At 43.1% G+C, this 25,176-nt stretch overlaps 1 protein-coding gene across 2 annotated transcripts in view; it reads right to left on the bottom strand.

The window, feature by feature from the left end:
• Positions 1–16,151, bottom strand: part of atp2a3 (ATPase sarcoplasmic/endoplasmic reticulum Ca2+ transporting 3) — a 189,942-nt gene extending 173,791 nt beyond the window's left edge. For both annotated transcript variants that reach the window (XM_048557266.2, XM_048557265.2), the window contains exon 1: positions 15,906–16,151. In XM_048557266.2, the coding sequence (XP_048413223.1) occupies positions 15,906–16,023 (118 nt within the window). In that variant the 5' untranslated portion in view covers positions 16,024–16,151. The remainder of the gene's footprint in view (positions 1–15,905) is intronic.
• Positions 16,152–25,176: the final 9,025 nt, after the last annotated feature.

Below are 25,176 nucleotides of genomic sequence, written 5' to 3' on the forward strand. Positions count from 1 at the left end.
AAGGGTCTAGGCCTGAAACATCAGCTTTCCTGCTCGGCCCACTGTGCTCATCCAGCTCTACACCTTGTTATCTCTACTTGTCTTTTCAACCTGGATCCTTCAAGATTACAAATGTTGGGGTCTATTGAAGAAAAGCGATCATTTTCTCAATGTAGACTGTGGCCAGTGCTTCACACTAACTTATCCTCTCTAGCCCAGTCAGCTTGCTGTCTTTAATTATAAGCCCTTTGCAGTGTCAAATGTTATTTCCAGCATTAGCAAACAAATTTGTATGGCTTGAGGTTTATTTTACAAGGTGCTCGTTCTGGATTGATGTCACACATTCTCATGGCACTGTGTGTCAAGAGTAACTGGTTCAAATCACAGTCTCCAAATCAGCTGCATGTGGCTGTTCCGTAAACTTGCTTTATTAAAATAAATTCAACACTAGAGTTTTACATCATAGTCCCATTGAATCCTGTACTGACTCCTTGCTGAAACAATCCAAATCTGTTCTCATCAACCCACTCTCTCCACAGTCTTGTACCAATCCCAAACTAATCCTCACTGTCTAAATCTCTCTACATAGCTCTGTACCAAATTCCAAACCCTCCTAACATTTATTTAAATACCTATTTCCCAACCAACCTGATCAGTGATATTATTACACACTTCTGAAGTAAGGCGACCAGAACCCCTGGCCTCCTGGGTCAGACGTATGCAATAACATCGCTGAGCAAGCTGATCTATAAAACCTGTAAGGTGCAATGTTTAACATACTGATTATAAAATGTAAATATATTAAAATAGTAGAACATTAAGAGGGATCTTGTCCCCGTTCCAACTCCATTTTGATTTAGCTCTTTCTCCCTCACCCCTCCTCTCCCTCCCTTTTGATGGTTTCCATTACTTTTAACAGTCTATATATGTAAATTATTCAACTGGAAACAATTTACTGGTGGCAGTTAGTGGATAAGGCAAAAAACCACGATGACTTGGTGATGGGGAAAAAGAAAATGTTTTCAACTGCGTGCAAGAGTACTTCTGGACTAAGAAATAAAACAAAAATAGGTCTCTCGAGTGCAATGGTACCATCCGTACCTCTGAGGCAGGAGGCCCAGGCCAAGTCCCACTGCCTCTAGAGGGGCGTTAATTTATCTCCGAATAGGCTGATTACCTGATGCGGTAGATATTTTTAGCGTAGCACCGGATTTAGACTCTACTCTCTACGGAGACAAAGGATCACATCTGTTGGCAAAGTGTTTGATGAACAAGGGGCAACTCAAAGGATTGTTGTTACACTGAGCCAAAAGATCTGGGCTCAAGTCTTACCTATCATTGTCTGAAGAGTCATCTAGAAGAAGAGTCGCGTTAGCTTGCCATCTCTCCATGGATGTTGCCAGACCTACTGTGATCGCCAGCACTTTTCTGTTTTCAGTACAGATTCCAGCATCGGCAGTAACTTGCTCTGACATTTCTTGAAGGTGTTTCATTAGAACATTTGATACAAATAACTATCAAAACATGCATAAAGACCCAGAAGGAGTGGGGAGACAGTACATGAAGGAAGAAAGCTATGTGAGAAAATAAAAGATCCTCCAAAGCATGTTGGTCTCACCATCAGGCTAGGAGTCTTGATAACAAACGTGATGATGCAAGGTAGCTTAGAAACAAAATTAAAATGCACAGACCCCTCAACTCCCAAGCATAAGGGAACCTTTCCTGCAGTTTAGAGTAACCAGGATGAAGAACTGAAACACTATTGAAAACAAAATCAGCTTTTAAACGTTTTCACTGGTCACTTTGACACTATTTCATTCTCAGAACGTGAGCATCACTAACAAAGACAGAATTCTTTGCCCCTCCCAGGAACAGCAGATCAACAGTAAATGGGGTGAGGGTTGGGGGTTGCCAAAACATTTCAAAGACACTGATGTGGGACTGCGGTCATTATAGGTCAGACTGGGCATGCAAGACAGGTTTCCTTCCCTACAGCTGCGAAGTCAAAATACTGTCCATCCCGCAAATCTGCAACGAAATCTGGCATCAGTCGGCAGATCTAGTATCAGTAACTTTGCAGATCAAAACCTGCAACGTTAATGCTGCTTCTCTCTCCCCACAGATACTACCTGATCTGAGAGAGTACTTCCACCAGTTTCTATTTATATTTGAGTAAAACAGTTGCTGTCTCTTAAAACTTAAAAAATCTTTTCAACTTCAACCAGCAGCAGCTTTTTCTTCCCCAAGTTTCCTTCTCTTGCTGGGATAGGAACTTGGCTTCTCTGATCCAGTTACCAAACGTTCACACACCTGTATCACAATCCCCTGGTAATCACTAAGTAGGTTAGAGTTTAAAAAAAAACTTCACTGAATATTCATCCTTGATTGGAACTTCTTTTAATTCATTCATCTAGTCAACTGTGTATGTGGCAGTTTAACCAGTTTGGTTAATGGACCCAATTACAATATTTTGGTGCAATGAACAAATGGGTTGTAGATGTGATACCTCTAGCATATTGATGCAAGATGTACAATTACATAAATTAATTCAAACACCCCAGCTGTCTCTTATCCCCACTTCAACCATCATTGAAAATCTAAGTCCCACATGCAACTCTCTAACAGTACACTATTAAAGCATCACTATCACATTTACAAGGCAGAAGTGGGGAAGGGGTGAGGGGTGACACAGACACAAGATAACAATTGCTCCCTCCCTGCAGTCCATTGGTAATCAGACAGTCATAATAAAATAAAGTAAGAATTCTCTATTGAGTAGAGTACATTCAGAACTTGAGACATCTGTGTCCCTGACCTTTGGTCTGCAATTGGAACGCACTGTCATTTTAATGTTCTGCAGGGTTTTCAGCATCACAGGTTCAGGTGCAAACCATCAGCACAGTGACAGTCAAACAATTCTCACTGGTGATTTAGCAACTGTCTCAGTCAGACTCGACTGTCACATCCTTTATCCAGATTCTGTGTCTCGGAGGACAAGGAGACCCCATGCTGATGGAACAAGCAGAGGGCAGAAGCAAGGGGCTGGGCCATGTGAGATGCTATTGATTCCTGCAGTGCAATAATCAAGTTTAGCGATTCCAGCCCAGCTCTTTGAACAACCCTCGACTTCCAACTCAAACCTGTCAGTATTGCTGTTGTTCCGCTGCTTCAAGGGGGTTATTTAAATTCACAGCACTCCTAGATGCAGCGTGTGAGAGAGAGCAAGAGAGATATTACATCAGCTCCCCCAGTCTTGTTTTACAGGGTCAGTTGTTAAACTGCAGCTCTCCATGACAGTTTCCCCTGTTCTCTCAATCCCTGTACTTCACACTCACAAAGTTCAAGGTTAGCACAAGAGGATACATTCCATTACTAAAGTATCACCGTTCTTTTAAAACTAAGTTGAAATTGAGGCGACGGGATGTTGGGAATGGTCCTATTTCCATCCATTTACAGAACCCACTAACTCAAGAAGGACAGCAGGTCAAATAGCATCTGAGGATTAGGTAGGTCAATGTTTCAGGATGGAGGTCAGTGAGAAGGTGGGGTTGAGAATTGTAGGTCAAATCCTCTGCAGAAATGTTGTGATGAACAGATTGGCTGTCCCCAGTGCCCCAACCAACATTTATCCTTAAGCCAACACCATGGGAATTCAGGTAATTAGGCCATCATTAAAACAGTTAATGCAGGGGTCATTATCCTGCTGTTTGTGGGGTCTAGCTGTGAGCAAACTGGTTGCTGCTGTCACTACATTTACAGCCACACTTTCAGTAGAACTTGGGCGCTTGTGAAAGAAGATGCAGATTCTCTTTGCTGGCTGCCTTTTGTTGGAGTGTTCAGGCTGAAGCAGATCAGTAAGAGTTGTGGGGTGCAGTGGTAATGTCACTATCTCTGGACCCACAAAGTCCAGTCTCAAATCCCACTTGTCACAACATGTCTAACCAGGTTAAAATAACCAGAGCAGACCATTGCACCATGCAGCAGCCATCAGAAATTAGAAGCACTTCACAACAAAATGACTTTTCAAAATCGTTTTCAGTCACTATTCACTATAGAAATGCAAGCTTATGACATTCCCTGCACAGACATCGTGGTGCAATGGCAGTGTCTCTACATGTTTAAAATTAAGGTTAATTAAAATTATCTAGAAATACAAGTTTCCTTTTGTTTACTCGCCTTTCAATGAAGCCAGGGCAGTGGATGTAGGATAACCGGAGACTCAACGGATCTGGCAGTATCTCCAAGAGAAACAGCATTAATATCTCGGATCCAGTATGACTTCTTCATAATGAGGAAGATGATTGCCAGGGCTGGAGAGACATGGGCCCTTGTCCCCTTGCAGGGGGCAACTGAGACATTGCTCCAGCTTCTTCCCCAGCTTCCACTATACGTGCATGACTTGTACAATAACCAACTCCTACATTAATCACTGTACGGAGAGGTCTGAATGTCCTTGTACATAAATCATGAAGTTAGCTTACAGCCACAGCAAGTTATTAGGATCTTGGTCATTATTACAAAGGGAATAGTTTCTAAACACAAAGGAGATCTTGTTACAACTGTAGGGCACTGGTGAGACCACACCTAGTGTACAGCTCGCTGGTTTGGTCTTCTTATCCAATTATAGACCCTACGCCTCAGCACTTCATTGGGGAACCTGGGAGCAATTCAAAGAACTTGTTTTTAAAAACAAATCAGCTCATCATGAGGATCAATGCTGAATCATACCTCCACACACACAGAAAGAAGAAAATGTTAATCGAATGAACATCTTGTGGGATAAGTGATACCTAAAAGCACACTGATATCTTAAAACAACCAGATAGATAGAAGTCATACAGATCCAGCTGAAGAGCTAGCAGTAGTATGGGCCAAATGGCCTGTCTCCCCCATTGTCATTGCTACAATTCTATGAAGCAACTATTAGAATGCAAGGTCATGACTGACAAGTCACCACTTCCTTCAGAAGATTGCCAAACAGAAGAAAGTGAAGGAACCTCTCACTGCCCACACAAGTGTCACACCCCTGCCCCCCACCACAACAGCAGACCCCCACCACCACCTCTGGGGATTCACAGTCACTGGATTTGCATTTGAGTATCACATGGTCAGCGGGAGCTCAAGTCCAAGCGTTAAATCAGAGCCCGGTCTAAACCATTAAAGTGATCCAAAGGGCACTAACTGAATGAAAACAGGGATGTTTCTCCCAATGTTCTGACTAATATTTATCCCTCAAACAATACCACTATTACAGATAACCTGGACTGTCACCTTATTGTTATGGGCATCTACAGCACAATTTGTGGTTGTAGCATCTCCCAACTTTATTACAGTGATTACAGCTCCATGTTACTCATGGCCTGTGCAACACTTTAGAATATTCCAAAACTGTGATAGGCACTACATAAATGCATGACCACCTATTTTCATTTCAAATATAGAGAATGTTAGTCTTTGTCAATCTCAAACCTCAAAATTATAACATGAGGAACTGCAAGACATGGTCAGAATTCGAAGAAATACTTCTGACTGCAAAGATCATCGGTGGTAACAGAGTTGAGAGGTGGAGCTCAATCATTTCTTCCTGATAACTTGCACTTACTGTCTGCTCGCCTGGGCTGACGTAACAACCTCTGTATATTCTCCACTTCATACCCAGTGGGCAACCACTCACTGACACAACGCAGTGTCTTTCAAAACTGGAAAACACTTCACACACCAGCTTTCATCGAGTTTCCCCAGATTGGCTGACATTTGATTGGTGAATGAGTGGTTTCAACAGGCTTGCCCAGCAGGATTTAAGAATATTTTCTCTTGATCCCAGTTCATAGAAACCCTGATCCCACTATAATCGCCATGCAATTTGGCAAACTTGCCTCAGCAATTTGCCAAGATTGAACAGTAGACAAAAAAAAATCCCTGAAAGACTAGCCATTCTTAAAATGCTCACATGGATAAGGTTTTTTTGTATATAAAAATGTAAAACAGTAAAAGACGTGGTAAGCATGGGTGGTTGAAAAATCCTGCATGGGAAATTAGAGTCGCTATATTCCACATCAAACATTTTGAATGGGCTGATACTGAGGTCCATTAACAATGTGTGACAAACGCTTTCGTGCCCACATTAAAATTTGCAGCTATGTAAACATAACAGAACCTCCAACAACAGGTGGCAGTGGTGAGAGAAGGGCCTGAGCAGAGCAGCTGGAGCCTTCTCTGGACAAAAAGTGCTTAAGGCACAGGTGACCTAATGGGCAGATGCCTTCCTTGTGTAACCTTGATTTCTCTTCTTTGTGATGTTGTGCAATAAAAAATTCCTGCTTCATGATCTTTGGGCTGACCATGTACTCAAACATCATGCGCACTGAATGTAGTTTAGGAGACCCATCTGCTTTTTGCACTCCTTCTGTCTTGAACTCTGACCAGGTTTCAGTTTCACAGCAGTGTCGCTCCTTCTACATTCTGTTCAAAACAATCCTCCTTCTCGACAGAAACACGACCTCAAGTTTTGGGTACAACACTTGGTGTGAAGGTATTAGAGACAGAAGCTTCAGTCACATGGATGGCTTGGCAGAAATTTGGTGAGGAGAAAATTGATAATGAATTTGATGGAGACATGCAAAATCATTTCAAAGTCAGAAGGATTAACAACTGGAAGGCACCAATTTCAAGTTTTTGTTTAAAAAAAAACAAACTATGAATTGAGGAAATTTTTAAAAAATGTATCAAGTGCTTAGAATCCAAATGTACTGACTGTGTGTGGTGGAAGCTGATTCAAATAAAGCCTTCAAAGGGAATTGGGATATTGTCTGGAGTGAAATTTATTTGCAGGGCTGCAGTGAAAAGACAGACAAGGGAAACAAGGTGAGATGCTCCTGCAGAGATCCCAGAATAGTCACATAGGCACAGTAGTCATTCGCCGATTATTCAAGACTAGACAATGGGCATCAGTCAAGGAAGGAAATACAGCAGAACCATCTTAGTCCTTCATTTATTGACAGACATCAACAGAACCTGCCGAGAGGACCTAGAATGGGAACTCTGGCTGATTTTGCTCTATTAATGCCAAAACCAATTATGGATCATTTCAATAATGAAACACAGCAGAACGCAAGGTCCTATATGGGATGACTCACGTCTTCAGAACTCAGTAGAATGGGTGTCAAGATGCTCCTCAGTAACTGTGCACTGTATAAACCAGATACAGATTACAACCATTCAACTAGCAAATCAACACCACAAATGACATGAGCTTTGGACAAGTGATTTCAAATAACTGGAGAAGAGTAGAAAATCTTTACCAAGGCTTGCCGAATCAGTTATGTCCAGTTTACAAAGTTTTTCAACTCTGGCTTATTTTGCTTTATTGCTTAAAACAAAACAAAAAAGGCCCATTATCACCAGGCAGCTGATGAACTGTGATGGTACTGGTTCCAAGCATGGCTCAGCTGGCTGAAGACAATCTCACTACTGTGATAGCAAGCCCTTCTCCAACAATGTCTTGGCACAATGTTTCCTTTGTCATCGTTTGTTCACTGGACACACTCTCTTTCTGTCTATACACAACTCAACAACTCCCCACAAGGCTGGTGGGAGAGAGCATAGAGAAAGCGAAAGGTGGGTGTGGGGTAGATGGGACAACAAGACAAAGAAAACACAAGCAAGGATAAATGGATGAGAGCAAGGAAATGGAATTAACAAACAGCTAAGCCATGATCAGATTGATTGATTGATTGATTGATAGAACAGTTTCAAAAACTGAACACCCTCCTCCTTTTTCCGTGATGATCACTTTCTCAGAAACACTCTTTCTTGCCCAATCTGGGAAGGTGTTCCTGGGGTGACAAATGTGTGACTGTCTTCAGAGAAAGTGTCTCTATTTTCAAATGGAAATAAGACCACATCACAAGAGCAGAAATGGGCCATTCAGCCCATCAGGTCTGCTCCGCCATTCGCCGAGATTTCATCCGATCTGATAATCCTTAACTACCTTTCCCCATAATTCTTGACTTTATTACTGATTAACAGTCTCTTAGCCTTGAAGATACTTAATGACCCAACCTCGACAGCCCTGTGGGGTAAAGAATTCCACAGATTCACAACCCTCCGAGGAAAGAAATTCTTCCTCATCTGACTCCAATGGGCCACACCTCACTCAGAGGATACCCTCCGGTCCTGGCCTCTCCCCAAGGGGTAAAAATATTTTGTCACCTACCATGTCATGTCCTCGAAGCTCTGTGCGCAACCTCAATTTCTCAGACCTGTGCAGCCATAGTAACAGGGAATACTACCCAGGATCTCTAGACTGTCCCGAATGCCAGTATCTCTTTCCTTGGATAAGAGGCCCAAAATGGTTTACTGTAATCCAACAGTGTGGTCTAACTAGTACCTTGTATAGCTTTAGTAAACCTTCGTTACTCATCTACTCCATTCCCTTTGAAATAAAGAGCAACATCCCATTTACCTACACATTTTTCCAAGAACCCTGCAAGAGGCTGGAGAAGAAATTGTGGAGGCCCTGGCTGACATATTTGCATTATCGTTAGCCATGGATCAGATCCTGGAACACTGTTGTACCCTTAGTCAAGAAGGGCTGCAAAAAAATAAAAAACAAAACAACCTGGGAATTAGAGACCCGTAAACTTAATGTCTGTGTTTGGTAGCTTACTTGAGAAGATTCAGGGGTAAAAGATACGTGAATTTGAAAGACAGGGTTTAATTAGGAGTAGTCAACATGGCTTCGTGTGGGAGAGATTATGCCTCACAAATTTGTTACGAGCTCTCTGAAGTAGTGATCGGGGAGGTTGAAGAAGGCAGGGCAGTAGACGTAGTCTATCTGGATTTCAGCAAGGCCGTTGAAAAAAATGTTCTACGTGGTAGGCCGCTCTGGAAGGTTAGATCACATGGAACCCAGGGATAGCTGGCAAATTGGATACACACTTGGCTTGGTGGTAGGAAGCAGAGGGTGATACTGGAAGGATGGTTGTCTGACTGAGGCCTGTGACTAGTGGTGTGCCTCACGGGTCATTATTTATATCAATGATTTGAATGCGAACATGCAAGGCATGATTAGTAAGTTTGTGGATGACACTGAAATAGGCAGTATCATGGACAGTGAGGAAGGTTATCAGAAATTGCAGCAGGATCTTGATCAGCTAGGGAAGTGGACTGAGAAATGGCAAATGAGGTTTAATATAGATAAGCGTGAGGTGTTGCATTTGGAAAGTCAAATGAAGGTAGGAGCTTCATGGTGAATGATAGGGCCTTAAGGAATGTAGTGGAACTTGGAGCTCAGGTGCACGGTTCTCTGAAGGTGGAGTCACAGGTAGACAGGGCTGTGAAGGTGGTGTTTGGCACACTGGCCTTTATCAGTCAGGGCACTGAGTATAAAAGTTGGGAAGTTACGTTGCAGTTGTGCAGGAAGTTGGTGAGGCTGCACTTGGAGTATTGTGTTTAATTCTGGTCACCCTGCTATAGGAAGAATGTTAGTAAATTGGAAAGAGTGCAGAAGTTTACAAGAACATTGCCACAACTCAAAGGACTGAGTTATAGGGAAAGGTTGGATAAGGTAGGGCTTGTTTTCTTTACAGCGTTGGACACCGAGGTGGGATCTTATAGAAGTATACAAGATCATGAGAGTCATGGTCAGGGTTGGGGAATTGAGGACAAGAGGGCGTCAGTTTAAGGTAAGGGGGAAAAGAATACATGGGAACCTGAAAGGCAACTTTTTTCTTTTACACAGAGGGCTTTATGCATACGGAATGAGCTGCCAGTGGAAGTGGTTGAGGTGGGAATATTAACAACATATAAAAGGCATTTGAACAAATACACGCATAGGAAAAACGTTTAGAAAGATATACGACAAATGCAGAGAAATGAGTTTAACGTGGATAGACATTTTGGTCACCATGGACCCGTTGGGGCCGAAGGGCCTGTCTCCGTGCTATAGGACTCCGAGTCTATTACCCACTGAATTTGGATGCTGGCTTTTTATGATTCAATCACAAGGACCCTCCCAAATCCATGTTTGCTGCAGCTTTCTTCAGTCTTTCCCCACTTAGATCAAGTGTCTCTGGGTGAAATCTGTTTACTGAAGATAATATTCAGTAACAAGTATATCAAAGTTGAGCCTACTCCCTCATCACATGAGAGCAGTCTAAATTGCAATGGTGGTGTGTTCTGCTATCATTACAGTTAGATTTAAGCAAATTAAATTGGATTGATTAGCATATTCAGGGAACACTTGTGCTTCTCCCCAGTACTAACATCGACAAAATTATACTGTCTGCACAAATTGAACCTCCTTCAGCAAAACAACTGGCCAAATGTGGGCTGCACATTAGCTCAGTGGTTACTGTCACTGTCTCAGTGCCAGGGTTCGTTTCCACCTTCAGCGTAACTGTCTGTGTGGGGTTTGCATATTCTCCCTGTGTCTGCGTGGGTTTCCTCCAGGTACCTCCCACAGTTCAAAGACGTGCAGGCTAGGTAGACTGGCCGCCCAGGACTGGGTGGGATGCTCTTCGGAGGTTCAGTACAGATTCAAATCCGCTGAATGGCCTCCTTCCTCACTGCGGGGATTCTCTCTGATCACAGACACAGGCTCCCCCACTTTCGAGAGATTGGCTCCACATTGTGCAACAGCAGTGATCGTGTTCTCTAGACCAAACACCCTCTAAATACCCCTCCCAATCAGGTAAATACTGACACTCTACCTTCTCCCTCACCGACCACCCACCCCACCAAGTTCAAAACGGCCAATACTCAGCACTGTAAATACCAGCAGTTGCTTTGATCACCAGAATACAGTCACTCCTAGGAATGCCACTCCATCTGCTATCTAAAAAGGAACAAGGTTTAAACTGAAGGAGATATTTTTGTTGGTGCATGGCAACAAAAATATGTTGCCAGTTACCTAGGGAGCAGGAGGAAGCTTACTCAAGGGAGAAAGATGAGAGTGTCTCTAGTTATAGTGTACTGTGCTGAACATCACTCCTGTCACTTGTGAGGTAGAGAATGAGACACTGATAACTCTCCCCAGAGTTAACCAGCAGGGCAAACCCAAGTACTCATAAATCTAATGTTGTTGCAGATTAACAGCTGGAGAATCCTGTGTATTTCAAAATGACTATTAATCACCTCCTGATGTTTATTTACCCTTTTCAAAATCTGCCCACTTGAATTTTGATAGAACATAAGATTTGTTTAATGAAAATTGCTGAAGCAGCCCACCATCCGTACACTCTCAGAAAATTGGGTATATTAAAGTGCGACGTTGGCGCTCCACAAGACCAAACTCGGAGTGATCAATCTGTATACAGATTGAAAGGTCACAGCTGGATGTGAGCAGACTGTTTTAGTTGCCTACACAGCCCAGCAGTGAAGTCGTTTTGTTTCTGAATGTTGACCCTTAGTTCTTGCTCCACTGTCTACACAGTCTTTGGGAAACAGTTCCAGTGGCTCATTTCATCTCAATACACACAATTAATGAAAATGGATTCCAAGTATACATAAAGGAAACTCCCCAAAAAAATTGATCCTGAAGATATCCTGAACAGGAGAACAGCGCTATTGTGTAGATCTTATAATCTCCCAGATCTGGCTTTCTGGAGTGCATTCCCAACTTTCCTAACAGCGAGCTGATCCAAATCTCTGCTGCATGCACCATGTTCCATTCATCCATCGGCTTGCCAATCAATGCTAGCTCCCAATCCAGTGAAGCCTCAGTTTTCACATTTCAATTCTCACAAGTCTCTCTCTGTGGTCTCACCCTTCACATCTCCTCCAAGTCTAGTTCACCTCTCCTACACGCACTCTCGTTCCTTCACCTTACCGTCAGCAGCACCGTACCTCATACGCTTGGAGGTAACAGCCCAACTCTCTAAATTTGTCACATTCCTCAAAAGATTTAAATCTCCAGTCCTGACACCCCTCTTTGGTTTAGTTTATATTTCTATCAACTTTTCTCTCAAATGCCTGAAGACATATTATTGCATTAAAAAGGTGCTAAATAATTGCAAACGATTAAGGAGCTAATACAACAGGACGGCACCAGCAGCTAATTGGCGATAGAGGATGGAAAGTGGCAGCAAACAAGCTGGTCATCACAGACATACTTTCAAAAAGATCATTCACCTCATAGCATTACATAATGTTGATAAAACTCTCTTTTGTATGCTCTCAATTGTTGCCAAGCAGCAGAATTATGAGCAATTTGCTTCTATTCTTAGATTTTTTTTCTCTCGTGCTGAGAGAGATGCCTCAACAGGTCCCAATCTACAGTTCTGTGAGCTTTTCTCACCGTGATCTAAGGCACTGGCATTTAATCAGTGGAAACCTGGACAAGAAATTGGTTATTTTAAATGATTAATCCAGTTCATTCAGACACTGTTTATGTCCATCAATCCACTTTGAAAACCCAGATTAATACCAGTGCTGAGACTCTCTCTAGATGCCTATCTTCGCCTTAGAGACATTTTTTTCATATAAATTCACCACAATTTACAGGAAGTGAGGCAATCTGCCATTACATGATAACTTCGCCTCCTAAACCATGCCTACAGCACACATGGGGGAGGGGTCACTGTTGCTGTGCTGGATGGTAATCATAAAGCTTTTTTTTTAAAATCTCATGTTTAATGTTACAAATGAACCTAACATTCAGTGTAATTTTTTTATGTTTAATATAATTTCCTGATAATATGAAGTAAGGAAAAGATGTAGAAATTAGTGTTTGAATGATTAGATTAAACAATTAAGTTTAATGTCTACAGCAAACAGGATTATGTAGTTAAACAGATCGAAGATATGAAGTGGAGAAAGACATTCAGTCCCTCAGAACTGTTCTACCATTCAAGTAGATCATGGCTCAACCGTATCTGAGCTCCAGTTTCTACCATCAGTCTTACATCCCTTGCATTGTCTGTGCACTATTCCACAACAGTCTTGCATCATAATTTACAGCCTATTACCCAGCCACCGATTGCTCCACAAAGTTCTAATTTTGAACACCTCCACAACTTCAGAATGGAAATTTGGCCATGTGCCTTCATTGACTGGTCAGAAACAGCTCAAAGTCTAGGCTCAGCCTGTAGAAGCAGTGGCTCCCTGGTCCTCTGTATGAGAAGGGGGTTAATACACCATGACAGTACAACTGCAGCTTCTGGTGAATCTGTCACAGGAACGCCAAGGGCAAAATCATAATTTGTCCAAAATTTCTGACCAAGAAAACAGACTTTTAATGTATGCTTGTAACTCATGGCAAATAGACAAAGAAAAGCTGTTCGTAAAGTCAGAATAAAGGTCCAATGGAAGCCAAAATGGCTGCTTGATTGACTGCGGCAAATTTAATATCCCTAATGGACAATTGATGCTCAGCCTGTTCCTCTGCAAAGTGACACACTCCCTTACAGTTGCTACTTTAAGCAAACATGTACTGAAGGCTGCAGTTCCAACTTTCGGAAGGAAGATCACTGGGCAAGAAACTGTTTCTCTCTCCACAGATGCTGAGTTTCTCCAGCAATTTTTGTTTAATGTTTCAGATTTCCAGGGTCTGCACTTCCTTGTTTTATTATGGAATGATTACAGACTACTTCACAGCGGAGACTTGGTGTTAGTAAACACTTCCTTAAAGGGTAAGTTTTGTTTAACATTCACTTGGCTATAGTGGGACGGCTGTGAGATTGTTCCAAACTCTGCTCCTCTCTCGCCTTAACCTCCGTCTCCCTTTCTCTTTCCCACACACAGTATCAAACAAATGGCTGCGTTTCAACACAGTGCTCTGTCGTTCCTGACCATCTTCCAGCACAGCAACAGTCAACACCCAGCACAATTCTGTGGCTCTATGACTGCAAATAGACCAATACAGTATTAAGCTAGTGGGCCCAATAGTCCGCAATCATTCTGATGAGAGAATCAAGCTCGCTGGAGCAACAGATTCACTGACCCTTTGAAAACTTCGATCCAAACTATTCAACCTGCGGCAGCACTAACAAAGTCAAAGTCTCTACAGTAAACACTAATTCAAACGAACGACATCAACAGTATTTCAAAAGCTCTCCCAACATCCTGTTACACTGAAAGAGGTGCAGTCAACCGCGTACAGACGATACGGGGGGCGACGTGGATGGTTCAAGTATTTAACCCCCAATCTCGCCAGCAACTAACAGCTTAGTTCTGTCCCCCTGCTCCTCAGCCCCGACTATCTCGACAGATTATTCTAATGCGAAACGCTATAGTGCAAATTTAAAAGAGGATCCCCAGTAAAGCTTGCATTTCAAATCACAAGTCATGCAGCAGACGGGGGGGGGGGGGGGGGGAGAAATATTTGCACTAAAAGCATCGTCAGCTGCAGGCTCAATTTTAACTTCTTTTTGAAAAGAAACATAAAAAGATATTTATTTGAAAAGAAAAGATAAGGCGCTGGGGTCTGCAGCAGACAGTGACTGCAGTTTCGTTAGCATTATAACCACGGTGAGCTGAGCTGTTGGAAAAAGTGCGGTCGCACGCATCAGAGCCACGGCTGGTCGTTCGATAGGGCGCACTGGGTTCGGTTCGAATGCTGCAAGTGACCCCGGGGCTTTCGCAGAGGCGGGGTGGGGGGAGAAGAGAGGGCACTTAAGCACAGGTCCCAAGGAACTGAGCTTCACGGCCATCGTATCTTCCCCCCCCCCATTAAAAAAAAGACATCGAGGGAGCAATGCAAAGACTTGAAAATGTTATTTTCCCCATGAACAAATTTCAAAGAAATCAAGACAGAAAAAAAATTGCTCAAGAAAAAAATTGCCATATTCTGGAGAGGGTCTTTCTGGGTGAATTAATTGCAAGTGAACTAGATTATCCTTTCTGAGTTGTTTAGTTTGGCTCTGAACGGTAACTAACTGGTTAAGCGCTCTTGAAAGACTCAGTTAAAGACACGCCCTGTATTAACTCTCCACAGCCCAGAGTGTCGAGCCTCCAAACCTGACCTATGGGATCTCCTTCACACCCTGACTGGATCTCTGCCCCTGTATACAGAACAACAGGCATCTCACACACCCAGAGTTGTGTCACTCGTTTTAAATCAACTGGGAAACTGAGGGGGGAAAAAAACTATCATCCGCCATGCAGAAGGACTAGCCCTGGGGCCAGTCTAAACTGTGACCCAGACTGATGTTTCCGTTACAGAGCGACAAAAATATTGTGTTTTCAACACAATCACAAACACAAACACACTCTCCACACCTCCCCCCAAACACACACAAACAGCGTTGGAAGATCCCGATCAGGATAAATTCCGATGCTGAAGTTGCGACCAGTGAACCAACAAGCTACTGGACATCCCAGTTCAGGGTGAGGAGCATGAACCACTGGGCTACTGGTGAGGGAGACTGGTACAGCCTGGGGTCCCCACTGGATCCCACTCTGAGCGCCCCCTACTCTCTCAAACCTCCTCCCCGCACAGCTCACTCCTTCAATGGCTCTTCCTGTCAACACCTTGTCTTGCCCTGTCCCCCTCAGGATCACACCGAAAACTTCCCATTGCCATTAACCCTTCTCAACACTGGCTGTTCCACCTCATTCCCCAGAGGGTGCCCTTCCTCTCGTTCACCACTGGGAGATACTCACTGATCAAGCAGCCCTTCCCTCCTCCTCCTCCAGTCACCAACCCATGAAACTGAGTGGACACACCCTCCCTCATTCAGATACAGGGGCCCCCTTCTTCAACAGCCCGGTAGTGCCCCGCCTGTCACCTACAGGTGCACCCACTTCCTCAACCACCTCTTGGTGTGGCCTCTTCCCACAGTCCCCTCTGGATGCCCCATCCCTCTCAGTCACCCGAGGGGTGCTCCATCTCTCACAATCACCCGAGGGGTGCCCCATCCCTCGTAGCCACCCGATGGGTGCCCCATTTTCTCACTGACACCCAGGGGTGCTGCTCACACACTCACCGTTGTGTCCCCATCGCTCGAGATTTTGCTTCACTTGTTCCACACTCAGGCCCGTGTTCTCATTCACCCCGAAGAAAGCGAGAACTTCCTCCACCGTTTTGCTGTGTGCCTTCTCCATGCTGCCGGCAGCCTGCCTGTTCCTGGGGGACTCAGGGATCTCCGACTGCAGCTGCTCTTCCTCCGGCGGCGACTCCGCTCTCAGTCGCAGGTGTGTTTGGCTCTGCGGAGGAGGTGCCTCAGGCCCCGCCCACCCGACCTCCGACCACGCCCACCGGACACCAGGCACCGCCCCCAAACTCAGGCCCCTTCCCGACGTGTGGTCCCGCCCACCCTGGCGCCAGCCCCAATTCGGCCGTCAGGCCCTGCCCATGGCCTACAAGACCCGCCCCCAGACTGTTCGGCCCTGCCCCTGCACGCTCATGTTCCCGCCTCCTCATAGATAACCCCGCTCCCTGCCAGGCGGGCTCCGCTTCATTCTCCCTGAAGCTCAACTTTACACATGGAGTTTCTGATTGGCTCTCCTGCTGCCCTGCAACCCTCCGCCATTCCAGGGTTGGTCGTTACTGCTGGTCGTCCCCCTCCAGGCCCCACCCCGAAAATACATGACCCTCAAACCCCAATGCCCCCAACCCTACCATCCCCAAACCTTACCATCCTCCAACGCTTATCCCCAAGCCCCATCCACCAACCCTCATCCCCCAAACCCATCTGCCAACCCTTATCCACAACCCTACCATCCCCAAACCTTACCATCCTCCAACGCTTATCCCCAAGCCCCATCCACCAACCCTCATCCCCCAAACCCATCTGCCAACCCTTATCCACAACCCTACCATCCCCAAATCCGACCATCCACCAACCCTCAACCCCCAATCCCCATGTGCCAACCCTACCAACACTCATCCACGACCCTACCATCCACCAACCCTCATCCCCCTACCCCATCTGCCAACCCTGCCATCACCCAAACCTCATCTGTCATCCACCAACCCTACCAACCCCCAACCCCAATCCACAACCCTGCCAGGCTCCAAACCCCAACCCCAAACCTTACCAGGCCCCTACCCCATCCACAAAACCCTACCACACCCCAACCCTACCAGGCCACAAACCACATCCCCCAAACCCTATAATTCCCCAACATTACCAGGCCCCAAATATCTCAAGAGCAACTTGATTCTTAGGATCTACATTATGCTACAATCCTGGAGTTTTCAACTCCCTTGTAGGCTTTTTATTTCAGAAAAATACCCTACTGGTAACTTTTTAAAAAATTCATTCACAGGCTGAGGGCATCTCTGGCAAGGCCAGTATTTATTGCCCACAGGGTAATTAAGAGTCAACCACATTGCTGTGGGTTTGAAACCACATGTAGGCCAAACCAGGTAAGGATGGCAGGTTTCCTCCCTAAAGGCCATTCGTGAACCAGGTGGGTTTTCCCAACAGTCAGCAATCAATTCATGATCATCCATTGATTAGAGTCTTAATTCCAGATACGTATTGAATTCAGATTCCACCATCTGCTGTGGCAGGATTAGAACCCCAGTTCCCAGGACATTGTCTGGGTCTCTGGATTAACAGTACAGTGATAATACCACTAGGCCATTGCCTCCCCTCCGCTGGATTCATTATGTTGCAACTAAACCACTGCCACCCCAAGTTCAATTCTACTTTCAAAGATGTCATGAAGTCAAGGCAGCCAACACCAGTTCCTTCTTTAGGATTAGCCCAAAGATATGCAGGCTATGGATCAGTCATAGTAATTGCAGGGTTACAAAGATAGGGTGGGGGTGCTGGGTGCTGGGATAAGATGCTCTTTGAAGGGCCTGCTCAGACTCAATGGACCGAATCTCTTCTCCCTACACACTACGGGTTCTATGATTCTTTGCTAACCTTCAGCTTCTCAAAATCACTGTTTCAATCACAATACCCTTGCCTGATTTTGGAATGAACCTGTTAGAGATGCAGCTATTGTGCTGCAGCGAGTCACAGATTTCATGAAAAGCTGCACATCCCCAAAAATCTAACAGTTTCTGCTCAGTTTTAATAATGCAGAATTCTATCTAAGCCTTTACTTCACTGTTCTTGGCAACACGTCCCTTCACCCGACAATGTTTTCAGGGTAAGTTATACTCACTTTGCAAACTCATTCTTGGCAAAATATATTATGAGGCCAGTTACGTGTAACTATTTAAATAAGGCTCCCAATTGTGTTACATGTTCTTCCCAGCTGTTATTGTACATCGTCTAAGTAAACCACACAATTATACACATCTGTCATGACTGGGTTCATAATTCTTTGGAATGTAGCGGGAGCATTTTAAAACCCAAATAGCATGACTGGTGATTGATACAATCCAATTGGTGTTGCAGAAATTCATACCTCTTTAGCTCATTGCATCAATTGCACTTGTCAGTATCCTTTTGGTGAATCATTTTTAATAAACAATGATCCCCTGCCAACCCGATCAATAGAATCTTCTAACCACAGAACTAGGTACAAATCTGTTATGTCACAACATTTACTTTTCTGTAATCATGCGTCATCTAAAAGACCCATCAGGTTTAGGAACAAAGACCAACGGAATCCTCCAAGTGCTTCGGTTAGGTTCCAAAAGAGGACTTTTTAATAACACATATTGAATCTCTTGTTTTTTTTTACCTGAGTTTGTTTTCCAGGGCGGATGTTGTCTTATTGGTGCAGATTTCCATATCCATGTCATGTCTGTATATCCTGGTGTATCTGTACAGATTTCCTCGCGTTCTGCTAGTAATCTTGCTGGGTTTTTTTTGTCCTTCTTCTAAATACGAGAATACAGCATTTAGTTCTCCTGCCATTTAAGTGTTGGCTAATCAGGTAGTAGGAGGTTCACTTTCTGAATTCTCTAAATCACTTTCAACCTTACTTTTACTGTCTCTATCATCTTCCACTATTCTTCCTGCTTGACATACTTCGTATCCTTCAGTCCATGATCTTGACACTTTGATGTGGCATAACCATTTCTCCTTCCTGCAATCTGGGGTATCAATCAGATAATTTTCTTTACTAACCCTACCAATTACCTTGTATGGACCACTGAATCGTGCTTTCAGATGTAAAACTTGCAAAGGTGCTAACCCTAACACTTCAGCTTCCCCTTCCCCATTTCTGAAGAAGGGTCCCAGCTTTTCTGCTCCTCTGATGCTGCCTGGCCTGCTGTGTTCCTCCAGCTCCACACTGTTATCTCTGACTCCAGCATCGGCAGTTTTTACTGTCTCTGAGCTCCTGCTTGAAATGTTCTGGTTTCACCATGTCTCCCCGCCCATTCTTTCAACATTGCCCGCGAAGTTTTAAATCCTCCTGTGCTACTTTGCATGTTTGTCTCTCCACCGACCACAAGAAATAGGATCATGCCTGATCCAACATTCCCTATGCCTATTTTCTTGCCCTTTTCCTGTAACCCTCAACTCCCTGACTGATCGAGAATCTATCTATCACAGCATCAAATAAATACAAGGACTCTGCCTCCACAGCTCTCTGTGGCAAGGAGTTCCAAAGACTCTCAACCCCTGTCTGAGAGAAGAAATGCCTCCTCAACCCAGTCTTAAATTGATCACCCTTAATTCTGAGATGAAACCCTCTGGTCCTAGACTCTCCCATGAAGGGAAACATCCTCTGAGAATTTACCCTGTCAAATCCGTACAAAATCCTATATGTTTCAATGAGATCATCTCTCATTCTTATAAACCCCAGTGAGTAGAGTCCCAACTTGTTTAGTCTTCGCCAGTGAGACAATCGCTCCATATCACGGATAATTCTAATGGACATTCTCTGAACCATATCCATTGCAATAATATCTTTTCTTAAACAAGGGGACAAAAACTGCTTACTATACTCCAGATGTGGTTAGTTACAGTAAAACTTCCCAACTTTAATACTCCAACCACCTTGAAATAACGGCCAACATTTCATTGGATTCCAGAAAAATTGACATAGGAACTACAGCTTCAAATTTGTGTCTTCCAAACATTTCTTTGATCAATTTTAATGGACTTCTTTATCATGGCCATAGGTAAATGTGAATGGACTAAACCCAATAGAATCATTTGGGGAATCTCTGGTAGGAAACAACAGGAAGTCTAAAATTTTGTCCCAAACATGAGGATATTCATGACAGTAGACCTTCATCTACTTGTCTTGAGAATAAGATGCTGTCTCTGTAAAATTCCCTGCGTTTGTGGATGATATACATTAGACTTAACTGTTTTAGGCTCAAATTATTTATTATGTCATGAAAAAATTTAGATATGAAGTAGAAACATTGGTCTGACTGTATTTCTGTTGGTAACAAGTAAATAACTAAGTTAATTTTTCCACCATCACTTTAGCTGTAATTTGCTCAGAGGATTAACATGGGAATCAAGTTTCATATCTATGGTTTTAAGAACATACCCTAGGGTGTCCTACTTTCATTTTTGGTAATACTCTTACACAATGTACTGTCACAATTTAACTGGGAAAGTGCACTGACAGTCAAGTTCCACTTTGTGTCTTCAAGTCTTTGCAAAATGTGCAAAAATTCAAAGTGACCAATTTGCCTGACCAGTAATCTGCACAAAAGCAACTCACGTTGAATTTCATCAGTTACATAAAATAAATCTATTTTTGTAATACGCATAACTTTAACAAATAAGTGCATCAGAAATGGGATCATGAGTTGTTCATTCAGTGCCTCATTTCCCAGCCATTCTGTAAGATCACAGATGACAGAATACAGGAAGGAGGTAGAATGCTTGGTACAAAGATAACAATCTCTCCCTCGATGTCAGTAAGCCTACACAGCTGATCATCGACCTCAGGAAGGAGGAGGACACGCCCCTGTCAACAACAATGGAGCTGAGGTGGAGATGGTCAAAGGCACCAAATCCTTGGAGTGATAATCAACAACACTCTGTCCTGGACCACCCGCATTGTTGTGATAGTCAAGAAGGCACAGTAACGCCTTTTCTTCCTCAGCAGGCTATGAAAATTCTACACATCCATAAGGACTCTCACCAATGTTTACAGATGTACCATAGAAAGCATTCTACCTGAATGCATCACAGCTTGGCAAGACAACTGCTCTGTCCAGGGCCATAAGAAACTACAGAAAGTTGTGAACTCAGCCCAGGCCATCATGCAAGGCAGCATGCCATCCATTGGCTCCATCTACACTTTCATTGCCTCTCTTCCAACAATTTCCATTAGGCAGAAGATACAAAAGCTTAAACACATGTACCAACAGGTATAAGAATAGCTTCTTCCCCACTGTTATTAGACTTCTAAATGGATCTCTCAAAATTGAAATCTAATGTTGATTTTTTGTGCACTTTCTTTGCAGACATAAATTATATTCCTTGCTCTGTTCAATTACCATATGATCTTTGTATGTTATGATCTTTCTGTACTGCATGCAAAACAAAACATTTCACTGCACTTAGGTACATGTGACAATGATAAGTAAAATCAAATCAAATCAGATCTGCCCCAGACCTTAACTCCATTTTTGTGCCACCCCCACATAGCCTTCAACTGCTCAATATTTCAAAAATCTTCTCTTTGCCCTTTATTAAAATAGTCTCAGTGGTCCAGCCTCCGCAACTCTCTGGGATAGAACATTCTAGACATTCGCTCCCCACTGGCAGGAGAAATACCTTTACATCTCACTTTTAAATGATTTTCCCCTTATTTCATAATTGGAACCCCTAGTCTGAGATTCTCACATTTGTGGAAACATCTTCTCTAGATCTGAAATGGCAGAGCAAAGAAAGGATTATTAATCTCCTACAATGCAACTAGACAATGCAACTCTAAGCTATACCCCTTTTAAAAACCCAAATTCGCACATTATCTTAATAAACAGAGAAAAGAGTAACAGTTTGACATAGATGTTATGAGTGGAAAAAAAATGTAGATGGGAGCAAAATTTTGCAGATCAAAAATGAAGATCACAGGGGTGGTTTAAATTGTCTCTCACACCTCCTTTTGTTTTTTTAAACAATGATGACATGCTGTTGTTTGAAAAGTGATAGTTTTTCTCCACTTTGATTGTCATTCTGATAGACCTAGGTCTTTTCCTGTTAGAATTCTTTCCTTTACGCTCTTGTAGTTTCTCTGTCTTTTCACCAATACAGGGTGAGAAAGAATTGATCAGTTCTTAAGCTCTAGATGTTTTTGGCTTCCCAGAACTTCCATTTTTGTAACAAATTACAGCTCAATCAATTAGAGGTCTATCATCAGGAGGGTTTTCCATAACTCAGAGCATCTTGGTGCCACTTTGTCTCAAAGTATCCCCCTTCATGCTGCTTCAAACAACAATATTGTCTCAAAGTGTGCCCCACTTGAATTTTCTATGTTGCAGAACTCTCACAGTGTTGCAACAATATTGCAGTGTCTGACTTCCATTCAGTTTATAAAGGAAAAGTACGTGAGCTCTTACACGACTAACACTCTGCTGTGGAAATGTAAACATTTCCTTACTGGACTGAAGGTTACAGCTAAATTTTATTGCATCAGAACCTTCCTTTGCACCTGTAGTGTCTTTTTTTAAAAAATTAAATCTCCAGCCTTCTAAGTTAATATTCATAGAATCTCTACAATGTGGAAGCAGATCATTCAACCCATCCAGTCTAATCTAACCCTCCAAAGAGCATCTTACCATGAACCAGCCCCATCCTATCCCTGTAAACCTGCATTTCCCAAGGCTCATCCATTTAGCTACACATTATGGGCAATATAGCATGGTAATCTACCTAATCGGTACCTAACTTTGGACTTGTTTGCATATTCTTATTTCCATTTCTTCTCTTTAAACTGTTTTTCCACCAGAAACTCTAGTTCCAGCTGCCTAAGCCTTTCTCCTGGCTCTGGTGTTTTCTTTTGTTATGTTCAAGTCTCTGTGTTTATAATTCATTTTCCATCCTTCTTACTTCCAAAGACCATTCCTTTCACTGCTCTTAGAATTCTACTTCTAACTGCTTCATTTATTTTTCATGTTCAAATTGCTTCAACCATAATTCAGTAAAAACTACCCCTCATGACTCAAACATGGAGTACCTGGTCTGTCTCTCATGCCCGCCAATCCTAATTGCAGGATCTTCCCTTTTTAATGCATTCATCAATTCTGTCAGTTTAGCCTCAGTTTAATCGTAGAAACTAGTCAGGGATACCTCTTCCACCTTAAGACACTTTTCACTACTTCTGATGCCATTTAGTTTACATTTCAAGAAATTTATCAATTTATGCTGCGCTAATAACCAATATTACACATCCATTTTGTGTTGTTTGCATCTAAAAAGTCCTGAACAAACTTTAATCTGACTAAGATGAATGAAGTGTGCTGGGAATCAAGCCCCACAGCTCCAGAAGCCGTTACAAAAATGTCATTTAATCACCATAATTGTCAATTTGCTTCTTTTCATCATTGCTATCATGAACAAAAGGGCATTTCACTGGATCTCTTCAATTAATTCAAAAATAACACAAAAACAATTCAAAAATAAGGCAAATATGAGCTTTAAACATATGGCAAACATACAATTTTACAGCTGCACAAACAGCGAGATCAACGTTAAATTTAAAAGTTGAGAATTCCCATTCAGAAATCTACTAACATTGGGAAAGAAGCTGTTCTGGAATCTTTTTGGTACAAATGCCTGGCAGAAGATGTTGGAAGAGATTATAACTGGGGTGGGTGAGGTCTCTGATTATGTTGCCCACCCTCCCAAGGCTGTGGGATATGTAGATGGTGTCAAGGGACAGAATGTTGGCTTGTGTGATGGTCCGAGTTATGTTTACAACTCTTTGTAGTATCTTACAGTCGTGGCCAGAGCAGATGCCATACCAAGCCACGATGTATCCAGATAGAATGCTTTCTATGCTGTACCTATAAAAATTGGAAAGAGTCATCATGGACATGTTGAACTTCTTTAGCCTCCTGAGGAAGTAGAAGCCATGGTGTTCTCTCTTGACCGAATGGACAAAAGAAGGCAGATGAAACATATTGTGGATAAATGTGTGGCTATCCACTTTGTCGCAAAAATAGAACATAGAAAATAGAAAATTACAGGGTAGTACAGACCCTTCGGCCCTCGATGTTGCGCCGACCTGTGAAACCAATCTGAAGCCCATCTAACCTTCACTATTCCATTATCCCCCTTATGTTTATCCAATGACCATTTAATTGCCCTTAAAGTTAGCGAGTCTCCCACTGTTGCAGACAGGGCATTCCACACCCTTACTACTCTCTGAATAAAGAACCTACCTCTGACATCTGTCCAATATTTATCACCCCTCAATTTAAAGCTACGTCCCCTCATGATAGCCATCACCATCAGAGGAAAGAGGCTCTCACTGTCCACCCTATCTAATCCTCTGATCATCTTGTATGTCTCTATTAGGTCACCTCTTAACCTTCTTCTCTCTAATGAAAACAGCCTCAAGTCCCTCATAAGACCTTCCCTCCATACCAGGCAACATCCAAGGAAGATTATTATCTGAAAGGTGATAAATTAGGAAATGAAGAGATGCAATGGGACCTGGGTGTCCTTGTACTCAAGTCGCCGAAAGTAAGCATTGCAAGTGCAGCAGGCAGCAGAAAAATCAAATGGTGTGTTGGCCATCGTAGTGAGATGGTTCGAATACACGAGCAGGGAATATCTTGCTACAATCATGGGGGTTCGGTGAGACCACATCTGGAGTATTGTGTGCAGTTTTGGGGTCTCCTTAGTTGAGGATGAATGCTCTGGTTATGGAAGGCTCACCAGACTGACTCCTGGGACGGCAGGACTGACTTATAGTAAACTATGTTAACTGGATTTTTTTAAAAAAATGAGAGGGGGGTAACATAAAAGCCTATAAAATTCTCGCAGGATAGACAAGTAAAACATAGGAAGGATGTTTCTGATGACTAGGGAGTCCAGAATCAAGGGTCAGTGTCTAACAATATGGGGTAGATCACTAGGACAGAGATGAGGAGAGATTTCGTCACCAAGAGCGTGGTAGAGCCTGTGGAATTCACTGCCACAGGAAGCAGTTAATGCCAAAATATTGAAAGTTTCAAGGGGTTATAAAGAGTTGTTCAGGCTAAAAGGAATCAAAGTGTATGGGGAGAAAATGAGAACAGTGTACTGATGGGTCATGATCAGCCCTGGTTATATAGAAGGGCTGAACAGGCTCAAAATGTTGAAAGGTCTAGTCCCGCTCCTATTCCCTATGTTTCTGTTTGTATCTCCTTAATCCCCCAACAGGCCC

Source organism: Stegostoma tigrinum, chromosome 27, assembly GCF_030684315.1.
Source record: "Stegostoma tigrinum isolate sSteTig4 chromosome 27, sSteTig4.hap1, whole genome shotgun sequence".
Lineage (NCBI taxonomy): Eukaryota > Metazoa > Chordata > Chondrichthyes > Orectolobiformes > Stegostomatidae > Stegostoma > Stegostoma tigrinum.